The sequence below is a fragment of the Ambystoma mexicanum genome, chromosome 6p (genome assembly GCF_040938575.1).
Source record: "Ambystoma mexicanum isolate Mex_15411 chromosome 6p, UKY_AmexF1_1, whole genome shotgun sequence".
In the NCBI taxonomy this organism is placed as follows: domain Eukaryota; kingdom Metazoa; phylum Chordata; class Amphibia; order Caudata; family Ambystomatidae; genus Ambystoma; species Ambystoma mexicanum.
Genome location: NC_090935.1, coordinates 494,694,163 through 494,718,559, shown reverse-complemented (window position 1 = coordinate 494,718,559; position 24,397 = coordinate 494,694,163). Strand labels below are relative to the sequence as shown.

At 44.2% G+C, this 24,397-nt stretch overlaps 1 protein-coding gene across 2 annotated transcripts in view; it reads right to left on the bottom strand.

The window, feature by feature from the left end:
* Positions 1–24,397, bottom strand: part of MAP3K1 (mitogen-activated protein kinase kinase kinase 1) — a 752,184-nt gene that overhangs the window by 382,453 nt on the left and 345,334 nt on the right. For both annotated transcript variants that reach the window (XM_069627298.1, XM_069627297.1), the window contains exons 7-9: positions 17,016–17,137; positions 5,000–5,081; positions 4,090–4,264 (exon numbers count right to left, since the gene is read on the bottom strand). In XM_069627298.1, coding sequence (XP_069483399.1) covers positions 4,090–4,264; positions 5,000–5,081; positions 17,016–17,137 — 379 coding nt within the window. The remainder of the gene's footprint in view (positions 1–4,089; positions 4,265–4,999; positions 5,082–17,015; positions 17,138–24,397) is intronic.

Here is a 24,397-nt window from a genome sequence, read left to right as displayed (position 1 = left end):
TGGGAAGTAAATCTATAAGTTACTTTCTGATTACTTTCAGTAATACAAGGGTAGACGACCCTAGCAGTTGTGCAGTGACACTCATTTAAAGAATCACTTAGTAAACCAATCTGCAAGTATACTTTTCTGAATAGTGGAACATTCAATCAGGGAACAGTAGAAACCTATAACCACATTCAGGATAACACACAGTTATACTAGGTGAGTAAGACCTTTGTGTGTCATAAAAGTGCATTTGCTGTTCAGCTCAGTGGAACACAGACTAAGGTAAGCAAGAATTTACTAATTTATTTCAGGATGGCCCAAGGCAAGTAAACCCCATATACTTTTTAAAGGAGCCATCAGCAACTTACAGGTAGGTATAAACCTAAGACTGTTTTAGCATCTGTATAAAACAGACCAGGGAAAGCAAACCCCAATGTAACATTTTATGAATGACTCAATGTTATTCTAGGTAGGTAAAACCCAAGGCAGAGTTAGTTTATACAGGCTATACAGCAGGTCAGGGGGAATTAAGACCCAGGTGGTGAACTTTTGGGAATAGGCACCACAAATTCACAAATTCACAGATGAGTAAAATAACAAATATAATGTTCACAATTGCACACCACACATTCAAGGCAAATAAGAACTTTTGCAACTGCTAACTGTTCGAGTTTCAAACTCAGTATTTCGTAGGAAAGTACACTATTAAACACTTGGTATATTTTTCAAGGAAGAATCCTTTTCTTATCCAGTCCTTCCCTAGTCTATTGCAAAAGTTCTCTCAGAGGCAGAAGAGGGACCCTAGTGGTCTAGGTGCCAGCTGTAGGCAGAGTGACATCGGGTTCAGTAGCAGGCAAAGTCAGTGTTCCTGTGGAAGACTGTTCAAACAAGTAGTTCACTTTGGAGTTAGGGTACAGTGACTTCTGAGAAGACACCCTAGGAGGATTCCAGCAGTGAGCCTGGGTGAGTGGTCTCCCAATCACAAAAACCACCCCAAACGCTTTACAGAAAACACACAGACTTATGGTACGTAAATACCCCAGCCAACACAGTACCTCAGCACAGAAGTAGAGTTGCAGCAGGAAGACTTCACGATCTGCAGCCAAAAAAACGGTCAATGGATTCCTTTGTCATGAAGACGGAAGACAGGGCTTTGGAAGGGAATTTGCAGCAAGGATCAACGGGGGAGGCCCCAGGCTAAGAGTTTCTTCATGGCTGGATGCGGCTCTGTAGTTTTGGCACCCTTTTCAGAAGCCAGAAGACGGCTGATTATCGCTGATTGGATTTGTGTCGCTAATCTAGTTCAGCACTCTGTTGAGGGTACTTAAAGGACTGGAATCACGTCTCTGGAGGCCCAGCAGGATGCCACCAAATTTTCAGCTTCATTCAGAAGACCATGCACAGCATGATGGATTGAGATCCCAGGGCATTGCAGCCCTGCAAGGTCGCAGCAGGATGTGGGATCACTCTAAATGCAGGTCTTCTTCACTCTAGTGGATCTCACCAGGCTCTGGGTCATCGTTTTCGGAGTCCATAGAGCGCCGGGAAGGAAGGGTAACAGCAGGCTCTCGTTGCTGGAAATCATCTCAGCTGCGTGGTCTTCCTCTTTAGATTCAGGTCCAGTTGTCAACTACCTCTTCAGCTTCCAGGATCAGACTTTTATGCAGGAACCTAGTCAATCAAACAAACGTGCAACATTCAAACTTGGGGGGTTAGCAGTCCTTTCAGGACACCAGCCTCCCAGTTCGAACTGGATTGTGAGGCAAGAGGCCTTACCCTGCAGCTCTTCAGCATGAAGAGAGGCATTGCAGGACCTGCTTTTTTATCTGCGCCACAAAGGTAGTCTTACGGCACCCAATCGCAGGGTTCATCAGTTACCCACCTGCATCGTGGGCAGGTGGTCTCCTGAAGTAGTAAACATTGTGGTGGTGTTTCATTGTGCCAGGGTTGCCGAGCTGTCAGCCTCAGGAACCATCTTGCTAAACCTAAATCACGACACTGAAAATGACCTCTGCCCCATGGACCCCCTAGAGTCCCTCGAATGGAAGCAAGACACAAATTAAGTGAGCCCAACTAATTCAGAAACATCTGAAGTGGTTTCTGACAGAATCAAAGTACAGGGTTGAATTGACATACCTGTTTTTACCAGCCTACTTCCGTAGGGTTGAACAGGTCAAATTCCTAAACCTACTGCTCCTCCCTTGCCTGGTCATGATCAGTGGAGTTTTAACTAACACTCCTCCACCCCGAACTCCCCCACCCCCGGCTTTGCCCAAAGTGATGGGATTGTGAGAGGACCACCCCCTAAAGAACTTTGCTTTTTAGCAAGGGGAGTATGTGTTAGGTATAGGACCTTATTTGTATAAGCAGTGCAATTGTGTTTTTCCATTACTTCAATTATTTGGCTTTGTTTTCTTCACTTGCTTTACTACATTACAGCGTTCTATCAACTGATTTAACTGTTTGAAGTACAGAGTTGGACAAGAGCACCACAAGATGGAGCTACATAGTTTAATAGAGTGTGTGGTAGTTTGCTTATCATTGTTTTCATTGATACAAGTTTGTTCAAGGTCTAATAAACATTACAATATTTGTAGACATTTGGCCTAGCTTGAATTAAGTGTGCTCTATGTGTACTTAACTGAAACCTTCAACACCACTCTTTTCTAGGTGTACACCTTACTACTCAGTATCAGTACCTTGATAGTTTGACTAGAAGTTAGTGTCTTTTCCAGTTCACCAGAATAGGGTGGCCTCATGTGTCCACAGGGTTGATTCTGAACATCTATATTAACAATTGCTAATGGGAAAGTCCATGTATCGGAAGGTGCCATAGGCAGAGTGTAAAGTCTCCTTGATGGACAATACTTGAGATTTATCTGAAAGCACGCTATCAAAGAGACATACTTAACAGCTTGTCGCTTAAGAACTACTTCACATGTATGAGAGTTGGCTCTTATTCCAACTCTCTATTTGAAAGTCCAGAAATATCCCTTCTCTCACACAGGGTAGGTTTTACTAAGTTATCGTTGCCACAGACTTATACAGTTTAATATTACTTTCGAAAAAGGTCACTTCATAGGTTAACAGAAACACCTAAAGGACACTGGGGGGTAGGTAGAGCAGAATGTTCTATTTGCATATTCCTCTAAGATGCAATATTTGATTGTCGGACGCATAAAATGGTGCCTTAAGTGGCAGAAAGCAAAAGCCAAAACCTCTTGGGTAGGAAAAGCAGATATGCCTCATGAGGAAAATCCACCAATGTAATTGTCCGCTGAATCTCGCTAGGTGGTACAAGTATGCTCTAGAGTCAGTATGTTGCATGGTTTAATTTCCCTGACCCAGTCTCCTGAGATTGCCATACTATTAGCACTACTTTCCCAGTCCTGAGAATGTGACACTTGCACGAAATGCATGTACTTCCAATTGTGCTTAGCACTGCAGACAAAAGCAAGCAGAATCTTGAAGGGTGGGGCAACATGGGCTATACAGGGGGCTGATGGTGTGGTCTTGTGAAATGGATGTGAAATGTTTATCAGAAAAACAAACATTCTTCCAACGTGTTTTGTTGAATAAAAACCACTTAATACTTTGCATTCTTAAATTACAGGTAGTAATCCAAGAATGTACAAAAAGCCAGCACTTACGCCAAAAATGCGAACACCAATGCATGCATGTTTAGGAGGAAACAAGCTCTCCATTAGTTTTGGGGAAGACTAGACATTTCCATCTGTACAAAAGCAGACTTATTATTAGGGGTTGTGCTGTATGTAAGTCAGTGGAGTTCAAGGCACATTCATTCATGAAATATGGAGCTGTACAATTTGTGTAGATTGTTCTGCATTAGTATTCTGGAATCAATGCCATCAACAAATTAACAATTTGCAAATGCGGTAAACGAAAAGTTAATGTGCCTTCTGACCAGATCCAGGGACAACAATTAAAAAGTAGAAACACCACAACTATTGCATATTGTGCAGCCGGTCTTGAGACATGTCTTTACAGTAAATTGTATAACAATGGGACAAAGAAAATCAAGATGACAAATAACCAAAATCATCACTGGAATGTAAATGTGTTCTTCTCAGAACCTTGAAGTACCTTAATCCAAGGCTCAGCCAAGTCCTTGTACGCTGAGGGGATCTGCTGCACCCCAAAGTTCGTTAAATTAAAGTTACTATCATGGGATCTTCTTGGTGATCCAGGCTGTTGGAGTGTTTGCTGTTGTGCAGAGCGGACAGTGGAAGGAGAATCCATTGGGCTGGGCAAGTCATGACTGCCAATGAAAAACAACCAGAGTTAATTTCCAGTAAAAGAGTATTTAATGCAATTCAGCAAATAATTTTCCTTGCAAGTCAATCTTTCAAAGATGGTACTTTATTCTCGAAAGGAGTCGCATCTAGTTTACAACTTTAAAAAATGAAATGGGTGAAACCTTTCAAATGCCTCCAGTATTTCATCTTGCTCTGTCAAACCCTGTAAGGCTTGTCAAATGTAAAGTCTGAGACATGCTACAAGGAAAACAGGAAAGGGTTTTGTAAGTGCACGGCCAAGAACTACAATTGAGGAACTAGACTTGTAGTTAACGTTCACACTTATAGAAAGGTCAAGCACATAGTACACTTTTTAAAACACACCCAACAGTTTTGTAAATAAATTCGTAAGGACGTTTCACCTACTAGCAGATACAATTTGCATCTTCAGCTATTTTTCTTACTAATTCCCCTGTCCAAAGTCTGAGCTATTGTGCCAATGAGAGTTGCACGATTATAAACATCTCAGCAGCCAAATGGTTCCTTACAGAAATTATGTTGGCACTCTAGACCAACGTACGGATCTGCTGAAACCCAAGTTAAAAATCTATTTTCATGTAATAAGCCTTTACAGAAGATGCTAGGCAAACCCCCAACCCATATGCCAGTACTAGATGTGGGCAGGCTGGGATGGAAATGGGAGATGGGGAGGGAAGAGCGGGAGTTTGGATTAAATTCCTAAACCAGTGATAACACACCTGTAGAAATCATGAGATCGCCACTTCGATCTACAAAGAGGACAGATCAAAGGTTCTTTGTTTCTTCTGCATTCCTCTGCCCCTAAAATCATAAAAATTCACAGGTTCATACAAGTACATTCAACAGACAAGACCAAGATACATTATTTAGCCAGATCGTGTTAATTTAGGTATTCATTATATTCACACACAGAGGCGAAAATATTAATGCTGAGATACAAAGCAATATATGAAAATACGCACATAAGGATACTAGGAGTCATTTGGTCTGGTTAATAGGTTTTTTTGTATTAAGGGGACAACTTGAACATCTGAAATCCAGTTTATTGCACAAAACCTTCGTCAATCGTCAATATCTACTTACAATTAAAAAGAAATGTATCATTGTGAATATCAGCAATATATGTTACTGTATGCAAACACTTCATTTCAAATGTGACGCATATTTTTGCAGAAAACTGCATTCTCATACAATGTTCAGAAAGTTTTCAAATCTAAAAAGGGCAAGACCATTGTTACACTTTTAAACATCTTCGATTGCCACCAGCTGAGTAAAAGGGGGCACAAATCTCCTACCGTTTATCGCAACATTTATATTTAAACTTCTAGAAGGACAGTTAACTGGTAGGGCAGAATTCCACTTATGGGGGGTTTTGTCTGCATAACTGGGTCACCTGAACATTTTACTGGATTCCTCGGTGTTAGGAAAGATGTTTTACTTTTTGCGGTTTTCCCTCCATCGACATCTATTGAACCCTCTTATGTTTGCGTTAGTTTTGAACCTGCCCTGGCTTTCCAAGGTGAGTAAAACATTTTTGCTCCACTTACCTTGCCTAACATATCTATTTCGGGGGCACTGATCAATCCTTATGACTTTTAGTGTGCTGGAAATGTGACCCTCATTCATTAATTCCTTATTTGTTTTATACAAAAATTACAAAGAAAGGAAACCCTTTCCTGGCCAAATCTTTTACTTCCCAAGTAAAGCGGATGTGTGGTTGTGGCCTGATGTCAAGGCTGGTACATTCTCGTCAGTGTGCGTCTGTTGCTGGGCAGACGTGGTGGCCAGAGTCTGTCCATGATTGGACAGCACCTGCCAGTTTGAAAGGCATAGATTACATTTGGTGGGCTAGGTGTGGACTCCAGCTCTAATTTAGTGTAAAATGAGGACTCCTGCAGCCATTCTTCAAATCATCATTGCAGTCAAGACCCATCAAAGACACAGTGATAGTCATTGCTGCCAAGCAGCATGGTCTTCAGGAACAGTCCTGGCAAGGCCCTGCGCCTTCGCCTGAAGGCCTTCATCGATGCTTCCACCACTGGACTGGTGGGAACAACCAGTCTGGGCACCTGCTTGAGGATCCTGCTATTGCAAGCCTTTGGAGGGGCCTCACGACTACCCTGTGTTGTGAACCCTACAGTCTAGCCTACTTGGATGATCGATCGCTGTCCAAAGTACTGGCTTGGTACTCCGCAGACCAGTGCTTAATGTGTGGGGATGTTTGCCAGTCTCAGCCCCAGCACTTATTTTTGAGCCTCAGCACTTATTGTCTCAGATCGATTATGAATTAATGGTAGCCACAGCATCCATCACCCCCAATGAGCAGGTGCGAGCTGTAGTTTAACCCCAAATATGTTGACACTGTGGGGAGCAGCTGTGGTGGCGGCAGCAATGGTGGGGAACTGCCTGCTAGCAGTGTCACAAGCGTGCTAGAAAATATTTGGGCCCAGGTACTTATTTTCTTGAGACCCCCCTGCAGTTTCATCTCTGCAGCACAAAGAGTAGCATTGGAGGACCAGCTGTTGTCTCTGCCACAAGGACAGTCTTCTGCCACCTGAGCACAGTGTATCCTGCCTGCATCGTGTCATGGGGTCTGCCAAGGTAGTCTGCATCTTGGTGGTCTCTTCATCGTGCCATGGTTGTCAAGGCATGGAACCGCAGACTAACCAGACGTAACTCCCAACGTCAAAAGCGACCCCTAAACCCCACCCCCTTCCAACTGAACCAAGGCACAAAGTAGGTGGGGACCCAGTGGATTCAGAAGCCCCAGGAGTGGTTTTTGATGGAATCAGAGCACATGGGGTAAGTTTACATACCTGTTTCTACCACTCTTCCTACCATAGTGGTTAACAGGAGCAAAGTCCTAACCAATACCCCTCTCTTGCCTGGTTGTGACTGGTGGAGTTCTGACCAAGGTTCACCTCTCAGTGCTTCCCGTAGGGTGGTGGGACTGTGAGTGGAACCCTAAAAGCACTTTGCTATTTTTGTTCTTCACTACTTGGAACAGTTACACCTACATGTTTGCTTTTCCAACACTCAGTCAGCCTTCTTAAGAGACACATTGCTCCCTAGAAATTGGTAACTTTGGGACTTTTAACTTTCAGGGCACTAGGCTCCACAAGATGACTTACCTTATTTGTAACTGGTTTATTCCTTACCTCAGTTTTCTTCACTTGCTTTACTAAATGACAGAGTTATATCAACTGATCTCACTGTTTGAAAAGGTAAGCGTTGGTGCTCTTTAGCAAGAGCACCCCCAGGTGGATGTACATATGCTAATCATGTATGTGCGGTACTTAGTTTACCTGTGATTTTCATAGATAACAGTTTGTTCAAGGCCCAATAAATATTGCTGTATTTTTAAACATTCTGCCTAGCTTAAATTAAGAGTGCTGTGTTTGCTTATCTGAACACGTAACCACCCCCACACTCTAAGTTTAAGACCTACGTGTGAGGTTCCCCTGCAAACCTTTTTGGGGTGTTGCACGCTTAAAGCAAACTGCTACAAGGGCAGGGTGGGTATAAAACACCCCATATTGCCCCCAGGAGGATTCCACTTACCTACATACAAGTATGTTGTACAGAGGTAGGAGTACACAGTATGCTACTGGCCTTTTATTTATTGGCCATCCCCTATGTGGACCACAAGGCATGGCCACAACGGCAGCTTTACGGACATAGGCTTATCCTGAGTGCACAAAGACACCCTTTTTTTAATTTTAAATTCAACTAGATGTACCAGTCTACATGCGGTGTGGCTGGGCCTGTGTGTTTGGCAGATTTTTAGTACCAGCCTGACGGGGTGATCGCCAAAAGCTTTGGGTGCAGCCATGTGGTGTGAATGGACTGCTGACCTACGCAGACCCTGAGTGAATGTATTATTAAATGGGAGACCCTAGTGCTGCTTTCCTTCCATAGACTTCTATGGGACACCCTATCTTTTTGCTATTGTTTGCTTGATGAACAGACTTTATGGAGGCCAGTAAAGACCCCAGGTTTGCTTCCCTAGCTTTTTACTCACTCTTGTGGGGAAACTGATCAGTCCTCAAGAATATCAGCATTAGGAGAGTCTCACTTAGTGCATTTCTTGCCTTCTCCTTAAGGCGACATGTGGTTAGGATACTTTGTATACACATACCTTTTCCTTCCACAACTTTGTGGTTACATTTACAATGTGCCCTTGATGGGAGGGTGGCAGTGGATCTTTTATTACCCTGCGTTTGACTTTTTACTTGTGTATTTCAGAATTTTATTGCATAATGCCATAGAGCGTACTATATACTCTAAAAGGGCAGCACCCTGTGATTTCCACCTGCCCTTTAGCCATTTTGTACTCTGGCCTTCTCCCTGCGCGTCCAGAATCGACATAAGGAAAGCCCTTTCCTGGACAAGGCCTCTTCATTCTAGGGCAAAGTGGCGGTTGTGTCTGTGGCCTGATGTGGGGGCTGGGACTGTCTGGTCCCAGCCCACACCGGAGCAACAGTGTGTCTGTTGCTAGGCAGAATGTTTGGTGATTGGCTGTCATATGATTGGATAGTCCCTGCCAGTTTGAATGGTGCAGATCCTTACCATTTGTGGATCTGGTGGCGAGTCCAGTCCAATTCTTCGATAAAAGGAGGACTCAAAGTTTTTCTTCAGCTCATCGCTGGAGCCAAGACCCCTACAAAGAACTGCAGCCTGCTGAAGACCCATGGACGACCATTGCAGCTGACCAGCATCGACTCGACCACAGTCCCAGTGAAGCCCTGCTCCTGTCCTCACGTCAAGTAGCCCCTTGTTGATGCTTTGATGGTGGACTTGTGCGAAAAACCTGCGAAACTTGTGCAAAAAACCTGTTCCAACCCCTTTGAGGATATATGCCCAAGTCTTTGGAATTGTCCCTGGACCATCCAGTGGACTGACCAGCTCTCTCCCATAATACGTCACTGCAGCAGTCACCATTCCAAGTGCATCCTTGGAACTTTGTGGTTCTTCAACTTGTGAAACAAGACGTCTGTCCCGGTTTCAGCATCCTACACTGAGGAGAAGTTGTGCAGGGCTTGCTCCTTTGTCATGCTAAGGGTGCCTATCTGCAGTCTTCAGAACCGTATTGGAGCCGGATCCAATTACAAAGCTGAAACTGACCTCTGTACCTGCGGCCCCTCAACCTCCCTTGACCTAACATTGCAGAAGTAAGTGGGCCCAATTGATACAAGAACCCTAAACGGGGTCCCACGAAGCATCTGAATAAGGGGGGCACATTATACCATCTATTTCTGTTCCCTACTCCCACCAAAGGGTTGCATGGGCATAAAGTCCTCACCTAGCCCGCCTACGAGTGGTGGTCTGGTCAAGGGTACCCCTCTAGTGTGGTGGGATTGAGATATACCTAACTGAACTTCTACCACTGGCACTGCACAGTCCAGCAAGTAAATGCACCTGAACAGTATGACTTGTGGAACTGGTGACTCTATGGAACTAGGCCCCATTTCATATCAGGGCTGGATTTACTGAGCGATAGGGAGCGAATTCTAGAATTGCTCATGTTTTACAATTTTATTCTACTGGAATACTTACCTATGTTTACTAATTTTGAATTTACTGCAAAGTCAAACAGTTATTGAAAGAATTGCTTATTATTATACTAACTGTTGCTAATGCGACGAGTCAGGAATGAAACTCCGACACAAGTTAGACATTGTTTTGGCTAAGGACTTTCATTGATAAATAAAAGGGGTTGGGAAAAGACGTGCTGTCCCTGCACTAGAGGATTTCCCTACCTAAACTCAAAACTAAGAATCTTTCAGTGTCGGAATGTCCAACACAAAACCGTCCTGTGGCCAAAGTACTATTCTGACCCTGACAGTCAAAGGAAATAAATCTTAAGGTGAAAAGGATAAAGTCGGTTTGAAAAGTGATCAAATGGAAAAAGAAATGACAACATTTTTATTTTTTTTGAAAAAAAAGTCTTTCAAGGATATTGCTCCTTAATCCCAAAGGGGTCTCCCTTCCCCGGGATTCTTCTACACAGTTCTTGAAAATAACAGTTCGTCTTTCTCCTTGATCACCTCCAAAGTCATGTACAATTATCTTTGGCCTTTGCGTTGTCAGGATGCATAGTGTACTCTGCTGCCAGAGCTTGGTGTACTCTCCTTCCAAGGATTCTTGTATTCACACACTTGTAATGCCTGGTGTACTCTCCTGCCAAGGCTTCTTGTATTCACACACTTGTAATTGTCTGTTTCAGCAAGTCCAGTTTTGATAATTTATCACATTAGCCATTTTGGCTAATTCACATTGTTCAGTAAATATTTTGCTACTATTTCTTATTCTTCGTACAAAGGGGTAAGCTTCAAAGGTTCCCTTTGGTAAATGCATCTTCACCCTCTCACTTTCAGTATTCACAAACGGAATCCTTTCTTTATCCTTTTTGGGCCGTTTACTTTTAACATGCAGCGTGTTCGCCGATAGGTCCCGGTGTCCTCTTTGCTCAGTGGTCGAAGGGCGCAGGAGCATTTTGGAGCGATGCTCTTCTACTTTCCAAGTTTCACTGTTCCTATGCTTTTATTTAAAAAAGAAAATGGTGCGGAATGGTTTCGTTTTAAAATACAGGCACATTTGTTTGGGGGTTTGTATTGCATGTGGGGGTGTTTGTGGGGAGTAGTCCAGGCCAGCAGGGAACATAGTTCCACTACTTCTTTTCATACACTTCAACCACTGCCTTTGCTCCAGTGTGGACTCACTGGCTCTTCGTGGTGTTTTCTGTTCTGCTCGCAGCTCTCTGATGGAAGCAGCCGGATGGCTCTCCTCACCCTGCTCAGCTTTCGGCTTCACTGCTTCCTGTGGTTCCAGCTGGGCTTCTCTTGGGCATCTCTTCTCTTCGGTCTCCGGGCAATATCTTGCTGCTTCTTTTCACTGGCGAACGCCCAGGAGCGTGCACTTGCTTCTGGTGTTCCAGCATGGAATCTTTCTTCGCGTAGCCTTCGTTTGTCGGTATCGGAGCCGGTTGGCTCCAACATCCTTCTCTTAGTTCTTTTTCTGACGATCCTGTTTTAAACATCCCGGCCACAGTGGAACACTTCCAACCACTAGCGCATTGCCTGTGCTAGGGGTGGCTTCTGCTCTGTATTCCTCCATTCCTCATCGCAGTGTTAAGGTGATTCTGGGTATAGTCATTCCTTTTAACTAAACTGCACAGAAACATTGGAGGAATGGGCCTAACATGCTCTGAGGACAAGTCACTGTTTGAGTTCAACTGCAAGTTGGTTTGATAGAAATCCAGCACTCTCCCCGTTGAGGGAGCAGGGAAAGAGTCACATTAGGCCTTTAAGGTATTTTGAATGGGAGATTCATTCTTTAAGGGGAATGGGGGATACCAGGTCTCAGCCGTGGATATCACCAACCCTCCTCCTGGAGGCTATCGCCTCCCATATGATCCTCCTCATGTAGCCACCCCCAGGGTCAGGATCAGGTAGCAGCACCATTCCCTAGCCACATTGGAAGCGGCCACCCCCAGTGAGGAGTATCAGATTTATCACACTTAAATGTCTCTAATGTTAAGTGTAACGGTTCTATAGAGAACCCCCACCTCCACCCTTCTCCCCTATATGTATGTATGTATATGGTGGTAGTTGTGTGCTTATGCTTAGCCCAGGCTTTCATTGTTCAAGTGTATTCAAAGCCGAATCAATAATTGTATATTTTTGGACTACTCTGTCTAACTATAATTACTCTAGTGCTCTGCGAGTGTCATTTGTAGCGCTAGACTACTCTCGCACACCTCCTGGGTCTAATCCTTACCACTCATCTACCCTACCTTGACTGGATTTGGCTAGACTTCAGGGTCTTTCCTGTTCACAATAGGTTGGCTTCTCAGAAATCAACACCCCCAGGGTTGATTGAGAAAATCCACCTTAACAGCAGGCTAGAATGAGTAGACACTTGGGAATGAAGCATTGTTGTGAAGCTAGGTCTGTGGCAAAAGAAAGTCAATCATACTGAACGCTCCTGGTCTTCTCAAAACAATTTGAGAAGTACCTCCTTTTTCTATAGAAGCAGAGTTCTTGAGGCTTTGTTGATTGTCTACCTTTCTACACTGGCAATTGCAGGAAGGCTAGAAGTGGCAGAACATCGGACAAGACAATGGTAGGGGTGGGAAGACAGGAAGCACTGGTATCAACACTGACAAAGGTGAACTCTAGACTCTGGACAAACTATAAAAGGTGTTAGCATAGATTAAACTATAGTGCATCAGGAGATTCCCATCTAATAGAGATACTGACCTCTGTCCAGTACTAGGCGCTAAGCACAAACTCTGGGATAAAGCACCCATACTGATGGAAATCCTTCCATGGATACAGTGGCCACTCATTCACAGGGGTATATGTACCAGGCTCAAATCTTAAGGGATATAGTAGCCAGCCTACTTTGCTGTGAGCATATAGTGTACTGTTTTCTTTGCAACAATCTTGGGTATACCCATCTCTCTGGATCTTTCAGGTCCCGCAAGCCCACCTGCTCTCCACCTTATCCATGCCACTCCACTCCTCTTCAACACACTCCTTCATTCATACTTCCCTTTTCACAGAAGGGTTGGACATAGCCTCTCTAATAGTGTCTTAGCCAGATATGGACTTCATTATTTACGGGGACGGTCAGGCTTGCTTTGTGCATCCTCATTAGTATTAATGCCTTTTAATTCAAAACTGGGGAATCAGGTCTTTAAAAGGCCTGGTGGCCTATTTAGCTTGCTGCCATTTCATACAAGTGTTTGTGTGGCGGCCAGCCTAGTTCACTCCCCTCCCTAGTTTGATGTTTCTGTGTAAGAGGTCTGCAATTCTTGTGCCTGTTTGTTATCCTTATTCCTGCGAGTTTGGGCTTGTGCAGCCTGCTAGGTAAGATGTTAAGTTAGTGCTAAATCTCCCTCACTTGTGAGACCCACCAGAACCGTTTGGTGGACTGGTGGATTATTTTTCCCTATACCTCAGTGAGTGAGAACCTTATTCCACACACAGAATTTTACTCTTTTTATGGGTGTCATTTTTTAAGACTACGTAGTGTCCTTTTAATGTTATCCTCTTTGACACCTTTTTGGTATATACCTTTTATTGCTACAGGGTTGCCCGTTGGGCTCCCATTTTACTTTATCTGGCTAACCTTGTGAGAACTACAGTTTCCAAGCAGGAAAGGATATTTGTATCCCCTACCTTATGTGGAGTGCTGGGAAGATACAATGCATCCCCTTTCTCACTAGCACTGTAACATATCTGTTACAGGGACAAGCTAAAGTGTCAAAGTTGAGGTTTGGAAGCATTGCTGCTAAAGGGCGATAGTGTGCGTTTCTCCAAAAGGATTTCATTGGGCGAGTGAGAGGTCTTTCAAATATCAAGCACCGATAATGACGGAGGGATTACAGGAATGTGGCTCTCCCGAGGTCCGACTGGTTTTAGTGCCTGGATTCTTGCCCCTAGCGCGAACAAGGGAGGTGGTACCATTGAAATATAAAGGGGTTGTCCTCACTTATAGAGGGGGGTTACATGGATGGTGTACTCGCAGGGCTCGACTGGGACCAGGAGTACTCCTGGGGCTTGACTGGGACACAGAGAATAGTGCCATCATGCTCAATGACTAGGGACGGTTGTCCTCATTGAAATCCAAAGGGAGACCAGGATTCCCTAGCTCCCCTATCATCACAGACTCCCAGATTAAAACTATAGGGCATGGTGAAATTAAGGCTTTAGGATAAGGTCAGACACTGACTCACTCGCAGCACCTCAAAAAGCATTGGGGGACTCGAAGCTTCTAGAATAAGTGACCCCCCCCCCAAAGAAAAGTAAAAAAGGAAACAATATATTGAAAAGGAAGAAAGAAACCAGAAAATCAGCAAGCATAGTTTTTTGCTCATTTGCAAACCAGACATAACTCTAAAGCAGCATGGATAAACCTTTAGTGGAGCCAGATACTAAGCATGGAGAACAAGGGGAATTGTTGCATCACCACCATCCTGGATGAAAATAGCTAAAGCTTAGGAGACTAGACTAAAATCACATATACAAGAGATATAATGCCCTTCTTCCATTTTAAATGTGGCAGATTGCAAGTTCATGACTGTACTAGTTTAGCAATATGTGCGTTAAAGTTAATTAGCTCATGGAGATGGTTATCGACCCCCGCTCAGCCAATCAATGTTCCGAGTACAGTCACTAATTACTGGCATTGGCTGCATTCTGACATTGTCTTCAAAAGCAGACTGGGATACAATAATGCATGTCCAGGAATAGTCTTTCCATAAAACACTTCCTCTTTAGGAGAACCCATTTGGTCACTGCAACATCCAATTTAACGTACCAAAGAGAAGCAAAAAGATGGCAAAGGCTTTCATTTTCTCACAAATAAACATTTTACATTACACTGGAGGTATGCTCATTTTAAACCTGTTTCAGTTCAACCAAATTTGAAATTAAAATGCTTATTTTATGAAGACAACCTTGCTATTTAAATGCTATAAAATAAAACTCCATTTGTCCATTTACTCTACTAAAGTAAAATGTTTTACTCCACCACCAAAACATTTGTTGATACTACTAGCATGTGCCAATAGCCTTATAGACCTCAAGAGGGGTCATTATCGCTTGGGACATTAACTTTTGCTCATAATGAGGCTTAGGTGACGTGCAGCAGAAAAGAACTTGAGATGTATCAAAGATAAATGCAGAATTCAGAAGACTTGAATGAACGTTGTTGCTTTGAGGTTGAGGTTGAGGGAAAGGTGTGACAATCGGTTACACACTCAACTAAAAGACGATGTCCAGTCAGAAAGAAGGAAACCAACTCAAAAAAGTCAATCACCCACATAAACCCAACAAGAATTGACATCAGTATCCAATAGGTGACCATGCCAGACGTTGCTGAATCCAGCAATACGAGCAAATGTGTCCACACCATGCAGCACGCCAAGTTATTCTGAACCTTCTTGGCGGATTCATTTCTGTACCATGGTCGAAAACCAATTGGTAAAATGTATGCAAATGATGCAAGTTAAGTGGCATGCAAAACACCTTCCAAGAGACTTGATGGGGAATGGGCCCACTTGAGAAGCTAGTAAGAGGACCAGTCAATACAGTGTCTAAAATTGCCACAGGTAGATCTGGTCACCATGAAGGCAAGAGGGAAAGAAGTCATACGGATGAAGTTACTCAAATATTGAAAGAGTTACAAGGGTTTGAGCACCAGGTGCTGAATCAAGTAGCGCAGCACTGGCGTAATTCTAGCATGCAGTTATAATTCTGGAGCAAGGTCATGTGGACGGGGAGGGGGGGGTGTTGCTCACATCTCGTGTAGTGGCTGAAAGGTAGTTGGACCTGGATACCTTGTACCCAAAGAAATATTATTCAAATTCTGGGTTCCAGTGGGTTTTGTATTCTTTATTTGGTGATATAGGTAGTCAGCCAACATGTTTTGACCTCCTAGGGTCTTTATCAAGACTAGGTTTATTGGTTTTCTGTTGCCACAATTGGCAGATCTGGATAGGTTAGCATCCAGCCATGCTGGGTGTGGATGATCGGTTCAATTCAGTCCATACTGTATTTAATAGACCCGTGCCCGGTCGGGCAGTGAGCATCTGGCCAGTTGGCCTGTGTTTTGTGTCCTGTGGGTCTGTGGCTCGATGGTGCTACATTTCGTTACTGGCACTGAAAGAGCTCTGCAGAATTTAAAAAGATGATCAGAACAAATATCAACTTCAGTTAGAAGAATTAATTCTACTCTGAGAAAAAAGGATTTAAACAGTGTTTTATAGTAGAGAATATCTTTTTTTAACCACACCAAAGGAGCTGACATAAGAGCATTGTAATACCTAGAACTGGATCACATATGCCTTTTGTAAAAGTAATGAGCAGATTAAAGAAGCTCCCGAAAATCCCATGAGTTTTAGCCCTTCAGGTAACTTTAACGTACCAAAAATATAGTATTTATTAGTGGGAGGAAAGTCTCATATGGGGAAGATGACCTTCACTTGTGGATTTAAGTGAAGAACCCTTTACTAACCTAGAAGCCTCTGAAAGATCTGATACCGGGTCTCACCAGATAAGGTGCTTCCACAAGGAGAGGAAAGGGATGGAGGCCATACAGTTCAGAAGTCCCAGGCTGTGCCATCTCTGTTCCCCAGAAACTACTCCCATGCCTAAAATGAAGACAGGTCTAAAATGAAGACATGTGGTCATATGATCCAAAGTACCTGGAAGCGGGTTACCAGGAACGTTGGGGTTGATCAGTCGAAGGAAAAGGTTAAAGTACTGCCTAGAGAGAATATTCAGATCAGAATGGTGCCATTGCTGCATCCCCGCAACCAATCCAGGCAAACCGCCCTTTCTGAAGGTGTTGGGATAAGCAGGAGCAGCATTGGCAAGTAGTGTAGGTGGAATGGCTGCAGTGACAGTGTATGAGTAAGCCAGACTGTCTGAGCAGGGGAACAAAGCAGTACTAGCAGAAGACGACAATGTGACACCGCATGAAACTGCTTCTAAGCACTTTGAGTGGAACGTATTGAATTCAATTTGAAAATAAATCTATATGCTTAGTAAACTCCATGCTGGCACAGAGTTTCAACAAAAACTGCACCTCCACAGTTTAACGTAGAAATTATCCATTTTAAACAATCAATATCTTGCAAGTGAAAATTGAAAGTTATTTAAATTACATTTTCTGGCGCTGAAATATAAGCTCATGAACACAAATATGCAGAATAAAGTCACATACAGATGGACATGCAATGATGGTGCAACTTGTTCCTGCAGCCTTCTTCACAAATCGTTAGGCTCTCCTCATCCAGCATGCCTAACAAACAAATGGGGCACATTTGTTCCTCTTCGTCTTTCATGCTATAAACAAGAGGATAAAAGAGAAGTTATTTCAAAAATCTATGCAACGGCCCTGCAAGAATCAAGTCTGCAACTGGTGTTGAGTAATTGATAACATGGTCAAAACATCATGAACGCAAAGAGGAATGAGGCACATAATGAAACACATTGAAGTGAATTAGATGGCTAAATTGCTCAATGAATTGGCTGTATAGCCATTGTTATGGTTATTCACCCTGAACGACCAGGGAAGCATTTTAGTGACATCACTACCCACCTATAAAAAGAAAAAAGTAGTCACTACAACTAAGCAATGACGCTGCATCTGCAGCTATTACCAGCTTGTAATGACTCTAGCTCTTTCCAGTCCCAGTTCAGGGATCAACCAAAAATATGGAGGAAGGGCCAGAGGGCATAGAATACTCAAAGCGATAACCGTAAAGCTGATGAGTGCAGTTTGTTATACTTCTGTATATTCAACTAAATCAACAAATGCACTTAGTCCAATGTTTGTCTAGTGAGTCATCTACATTAAATTAACAATTTCGAATGCATCCTCAGTAGTATTGTTTTATCTTACTTGATCCCTTTTATGTTAATTTTTAAATAAAAGGTAACTTTTTACCAGAGGACGATGTAGGTAACAGGTTTTATATACTATAAGTATTAAATCAAATAATGAATATGGAAAAGAAAACAATATTTGCATGTCAATACAGCAGGTTTATAATGGCAACAGGAACTTAAAGTCACACTGATGGCTAAGTGTGACTAAACAAACAATTACTAACATGGCAGCAGACTGTCACATAATCAATTCATAATGCACAGAACTGTTTCCGGTTTTAAATCAACAAAAACAGTAACTATTTTAGGGCAATCTGCACTGAAGATAAGCATACACAAAGAAAAATGCCAGCTTAAAAAGAAGCAAGTAAGCTGCAGCATGCGCACAGCATTTGAAAAACACACATGCAAGCAAAATGTGGAATGTTTGCAGTCACCTAAAATAAAAATATAAGTGACAAGACCCAAGATAAATATTTTCAACTAACAGAAAGCATTCTGAAACTTGTTAAAATGGACCACTGCTCAATCCGAAGTGAAAAGCACTGCTGAAGACAGAAAAAGGAATTGAAGCTGCATTGTTGAAGGCCTTTTACTGTACATAATTCCCTGCATGACAGGCTGCATTGAAAAACATGCAGAGACATTAAAGATGTGTCTTAATAGCTTTTAGCAAATGAAATGTTAGTGTTGTTCTGTAATGCCACATAAAGTATAAAAAGACAAAGGCTATTTTTCTGAATCAACCACCAGCTTTGGGCCTAGAGACCATATGGGATTTCAACTCAAAAACCCCAGCAGCAAGATGGGAACTATGATGCCTTAGCTTCTCAAGGAAATGGGATTTATTTGAAGCTCAGCTATACAGATAATGACTGTCTCCGGAATTAGGTTAAATGACGACAGAACTCTCATTGATGGCCTGCATCTAAGTGTATGTTGGGCTTGAGATCTTAAAAATAGAAAAGTAATTCAGATCGACCAGTGGCTCTCTTCTCCAATCTGATATTTCAATCACACAGGTGTTTCCTGAAGGATGTAACCGACATCTGAGGAAAATAGAAGGACTTATCCAAGATTCGCCTTGCCCTGGAAACTACTCTAAATGGGACAGGACTGCAGTTAGAAAGCCCCAGGAACTTAAACCACAAAAGACTTTATACCAGAGTGTTAGGGGAGTGTTCCCAAAGTCCTCTGGAAGGTAGGACTTCCTTCACAAAACTAAATCAATGGTTTGTAGATCCCTCCCCTCCCAACCCTTAGTTTCAATCTGTACTACTCATGGACCCTTGGTAGAGTGGTAGAGCAGCCAGGCTTATCATAAGAGGAAGATGTGAGCTCTACGTAAGTACACTAAACCTAGTTCGTAATGCACAACAAAGAAATACTTAACACATGTATATTAAATATATATTTATTATATTTACACAATAATCACTTAAATACTTAGCACATTGAAACAAACCCATATGATTACTTTAGGATACTTTTCAAAGGCCACTGATTAGTTTGTAGTTGCTCACAGTTACAATGGTTACAGCTTTTGACTGTAATGACAATTGTATCGTATTATTGGTACTAACGCGCACTCACAAATCTTAGCAGGAATACAGTACTTTTACTCTGCATACACATAAGATAGTGACTTTTAGGAAGGAAAATAGTTGGTTAGTGTTCTACTAGCAAGGCTTAAGATTCTAAAGGCAGTTTCTTTGCACAGCAAGTCTTTTACGGTCCAAAGCACAAACCTAGTCAAAGGCAATTCAGAGAGGCCTCAAAGTCTTGACAAGCAGCAGAACAACGAAAACTCTTGTGGATATTTTCTAGTCTCTACAATGCAAGAGGACACAACCAACGTTGGAGACCCTGTTAAAGGACTCTCTAAAAGGACACAAGCAGCGGCTTGAGTCAGAGGTAGGAGGGGGCATCCCTGGACACCTCTACATGCACTCCAATGCTCTAGAGGGACTTTTCGGAACAAGGTAAGCAATACCTTTCCCCCACAGTACCTTAGGTTTGACGAAAAGATCATGGCTGGATTCAACCCGATGTAGCAGCACTGGACCCGACCTCTGGATTCCTTGGTCCGATGCAGAAAGGTAGGACAATGGACGTGATCTCAGCACCAGTCTCGAGCGAGGACCTCTGGCACAGCTTTCAGGAACTTCTCTGGTCACTGGTTTGGAAGCCTTTTCTACAGCACAACAAATGATGCAATTCTCCCGGACAATCCTCTTTGGTTCCTGAAGTCTGTTGAGGGGACTTGGAAGGGTCGGATTGTGTCTCAGGGTTCACCTGGAGCTCAGCAAAGGCTTGGTCGGATTTGGCCTTTCCACAACGATGCACTGGGTCGGAGGTCTCCTGGTATTGGGGTTCTGCAGCTCTGGAGAGGCAAAGCACCTCAGGAGATGGCTCTTAAAGTAAGCCTTGGGATTGGTTGTTCCCACTAGTCAAAGGGAAGAGGTTGTCCTCTTCGGAGTTCCTCTGTCACTGTCATGGCCACCGGTTAAGGACCAAGTACTTCACCACCTGCAAGGTCCCAATGGACCCAGTCTTGGTGCCTATGGCACCAAGCTCATTACAAAGTGTGCTCTGCACACAGAAGGCAGAAAGCATGTGCCTCTAGGCTGGTCAGGGCCCTATCAATACAGGGAAGGCACGTGCAGAAGACAGGAGGAGTGTCAAGCCGGGGCCTAAGGGGAGTGGCTGGGGCCAGGCTTTATAAACCGGCCCCACCCACATGCTGGCGCTTCGCGTTAGTCTGCTAGAACAGCGTAACGCTTACCGCCGTTCAGAAGACTCTTACCTGGTTCAGCATGTGCATCTTCAGTCTCCGGAACCCTCCGGCATCTTACCTGGAATCAGCCACACTATCGCTAGAAGCACTGCCATCTGCTACCATCTGCAGCCGCCGCACGCATCTTACCCGAGTCAGCCTCACCATCGCTTGAAGAAGCTCTTCTACTGCTTCCGACTCTGTAGCAGCCGTGCTCATTTTACCAGTCTTCTCTAGTCCTCCGCGGGTGCCGCCTAGCATCCTTACCTGTCCCGAACTTCAATCATCACGGGGCCATCTTCCGGCGCAGCATCCACACGGACCTTCATCTCCAGCAGCCTGCAGGAGTTCGGAAACCGCTCATCAGCTAATACCAACCAGCTGCACCTGCAAAGGGAATAGAAAACACAAGGTGAGCAGGTTGCATAGACTATAATACATTAAGCAGCGCTACTCACGAACTTGGCACAGTTTCTGGAACAGTCTACTAACCACCAGTAGGTCCTCAGGGATCGATAGACTTTTTCATCACCACCCGCTCGTGGGTCATCTTCATACCTAGGGAGAGAAAGGACAATGACAATGCATTACTTACCGTAAAAGCATTTCTGATGGTTGTATCTGCTTAGATTCACATGCTGTGCATAGGTCCGACATCCAGTGGTCCCTGCGGAGTATTGCATTTTGTTTTTCGTAGTCGAAAAGGGGACGTCGACAAGGCGTGTCTGTAACACTATCCCTATAGTGACGTGCGTTGTACCCACAATCCCTCACGCGTCGAGGTCCCTCTGTTTGTATTTTTCTGCCCTGAGGGAGCCTTCTAGACGTGAGTGAGTACAGAAAAGAGAAATATAGTAGAGGATGTCTATGTTCCTTCCATCCGAGCGGGGAGGAAGGGCGGGCGCATGTGAATCTAAGCAGATACAACCATCAGAAATGCTTTTACGGTAAGTAATGCATTGTCTTCTGATGTTTGTTAATCTGCTTAGAATCACATGCTGTGCATAGACTAGCGAGCAGTACCCGGAGTTGGCGGTGGGTTATGAGAAGGAACAGTAGAGAAAAGATGTCTTAATACTGCCTGTCCCACCTGGGAGTCAGATCTAGAGTGTGCATCTAGACAGTAGTGTTTTGTAAAGGTGTGCACAGAACTCCAGGTAGCCGCTTTGCAGATGGACTCAAGGGGAACATTTGCAATGAATGCTATGGAAGCCCCCGTGCCTCGAGTGGAATGTGCTCTTGGCTTGAAGGGTAGTTCTCTCTTAGCAAGAGTGTAACAGAGAGTGATGCATTGTACAATCCATCTAGATATAGTGGACTTAGAGACTGCATCTCCTTCTCTTCCTGCTGCCACCGAGACAAAGAACTGATTAGTCTTTCTCAGTGATCTGGTTCTTTCCATGTAGAACATGACAGCTCTGCGTACATCTAGTGTATGCAGACTTTTTTCTCCCAAGCTGGAAGGGTTTTGAAAGAACGTTGGTAGTTCTATAGATTGGTTTACATGAAATTTCGAGATGAATTTTGGTGCAAACCTTGGGTGTGTGCGAAGAACCACCTTATCTTTGTGAACTGTAATGAAGGGGTCTAGTACAGAAAGAGCCTGTAGTTCACTTACTCTCCTAATGGATGTGATAGCTATTAGGAAAGCAGTCTTAAGAGTGAGGTATTTAAGAGTTGCCTTGAGCATGGGTTCGAAAGGAGTGCCCATGAGTTTAGAAAGTACCACGTTTAAGTCCCATCCGGGAGCTGGGTTAGCTATCGGGGGGGGTGTATTCTTTTTACCCCTTCCATAAAGGCTTTGATAACTGGTATCTTCCACCACGACACTTTAAGTTGGGAAGTGGTGTATGCAGAAAGTGCCGCTAGGTGGACTTTAATGGAATTAAACACTAGACCTGAATCCAGTAAATGGGTCAAGTACAGAATAATGTCATTGGCAGAGCAGTCAACCGGGTTGATATTCTTACTTCTACACCAGATGACAAATCTTTTCCACTTGCTAGAGTAGCAGTGGCGAGTATTAGGTTTTCTGGCTTCCCTGAGGATGTCCATACATCTCTGAGGGAGATGTAAATGTCCAAATTCTATGATCTCAGGAGCCAGGCTGCTAAGTTCATGGTCTGAGGGCATGGATGCAGTGTCCTGCCCTTGTCTTGTGACAGCATGTTGTACGGGCAGGGAAGTTTCATTGGGGGAGATAGGGACATCTCCATCAAGTGAGCGAACCATGGCTGCCGGGCCCACATTGGGGCTACTAGTATCATGGTAACCTGCTCTTGAGGAGGGGAGTCGGGGGAAAGGCGTAAACAAATTTCCCTGACCATTGAATCAACAGACCGTTCCCCTTGGACTGGTTTTGTGGGTACCTGGAGGCGTAACTTTGGCATTGTGAGTTCTCCAGGGTTGCAAACAGGTCTATTTCCGGGAAACCCCATTGCGTGAAGACGTCTAAGATGATGTTTTCGTGTAATTGCCATTCGTACTCTTTGGGTAGGGGGAAGTCTCTGCTGAGTTTGTCTGCTAGCAGATTGAGTTCCCCTGGTACATGTTGTGATAGTAGGAACATGTGTTTGAGAGCCCACTTCCATATATTCTGGGACAGCTTGGACAGTCCTGGAGAGTGAGTGCCCCCTTGCTTGTTGAGATAGTGCATGGCTGTGGTGCTGTCTGTGAGGACCATCACTGTCTTTCCTTGTAAGTGTTCCTGAAAGGCTTTCAGTGCTTTGAACACCGCTAATAGTTCCAGCAGGTTTATATGCTTGGATGCTAAGCTCGGAGTCCACACTCCGTGAGCAGTCTGATGGGATAGGTGAGCCCCCCATCCTGTAAGGGATGAGTCTGTGGTTAGAGTAGCTTCCACTGCGGGTGTGGCAAAAGTTTTCCCTAATAACAGGTTTTCCTTTGTCCACCACCGTAGCGAGAGAACCAAGGCCTGCGAGACTACCACCAGATCGTCCCATTGTCCGCTGGCCTGACACCACTGGCTGTAGAGCCACTCTTGCATTGGGCGCATGCGCAGGCGCGCGTGAGGTACCAAATAAATACATGATGCCATCATCCCTAGCAAGCGCATTGCTTTGCGTACCGTCACCTCTCGACCTGCCACATATTGGGGGATCTGAAACAGCATGTTTTGGACCCTCTCGTTGGAGGGGAAGACGAGGCCGTCCTTTGTTCGAATTAGAGCCCCTAGGAATTGTTTGATTTGGCTGGGGTCTAAGCTGGACTTCTTTTCGTTGATGGAGAAGCCCAGTTGGGACAAAAGGTCTACGGTCCTTTGGGTATTGGAGAAGCATGTTTCGTAAGAATCCCCTGTTATGAGCCAGTCATCGAGGTACGGGTAAACCGGGATGGATAATCTGCGCAGGTGGGCCGCTGCCACTGCCAAGACGAAGGGCTGAAGAGCTTTTCTATACGAGGGTTGACCCCTCTGACTAAGGCCGGATTGGAAAGGGAAGGAGCTATTCTTCTCTTTATAGAAGCCAGGAGCGGAATGGACTGGCTGACCGGGGCTTTTTCTTTAATAACCTTTTCTACAAAGTCTATGTCCGGAAGGGTCTCCCCTGTGTCTATTTCAAAATGCGCTGCTGCCTTGCGCAACAGTGCATTAAGTGAGGGCTGGTCATCTATGGGGGAGGTGTTCCCAATAGGTGAGTCCTTGGGAGGAGAAGGATGAAAGACATCAGGGTCTGAGTGCACTGATGGGGATTGCCAAGGCTGCACTGATGGGGAGTGCCAGGGCTGTGAGGCAGCTGTATCTTCTTCCAAAGCCCCTGCGCTAGTGTAAGGGTCTTCCTCAAACCTCTCCTCCTCAAGTTCTTCCTCTCCACCTAAACACTCATCTTCCTGGAGGTATTGCTCCTCTTCAGTGAGGTCATAAGCATCTGAAGAAGGGGTAAACAGCCTAGGAATCTTGACCCTAGGGTCCTCCTGGG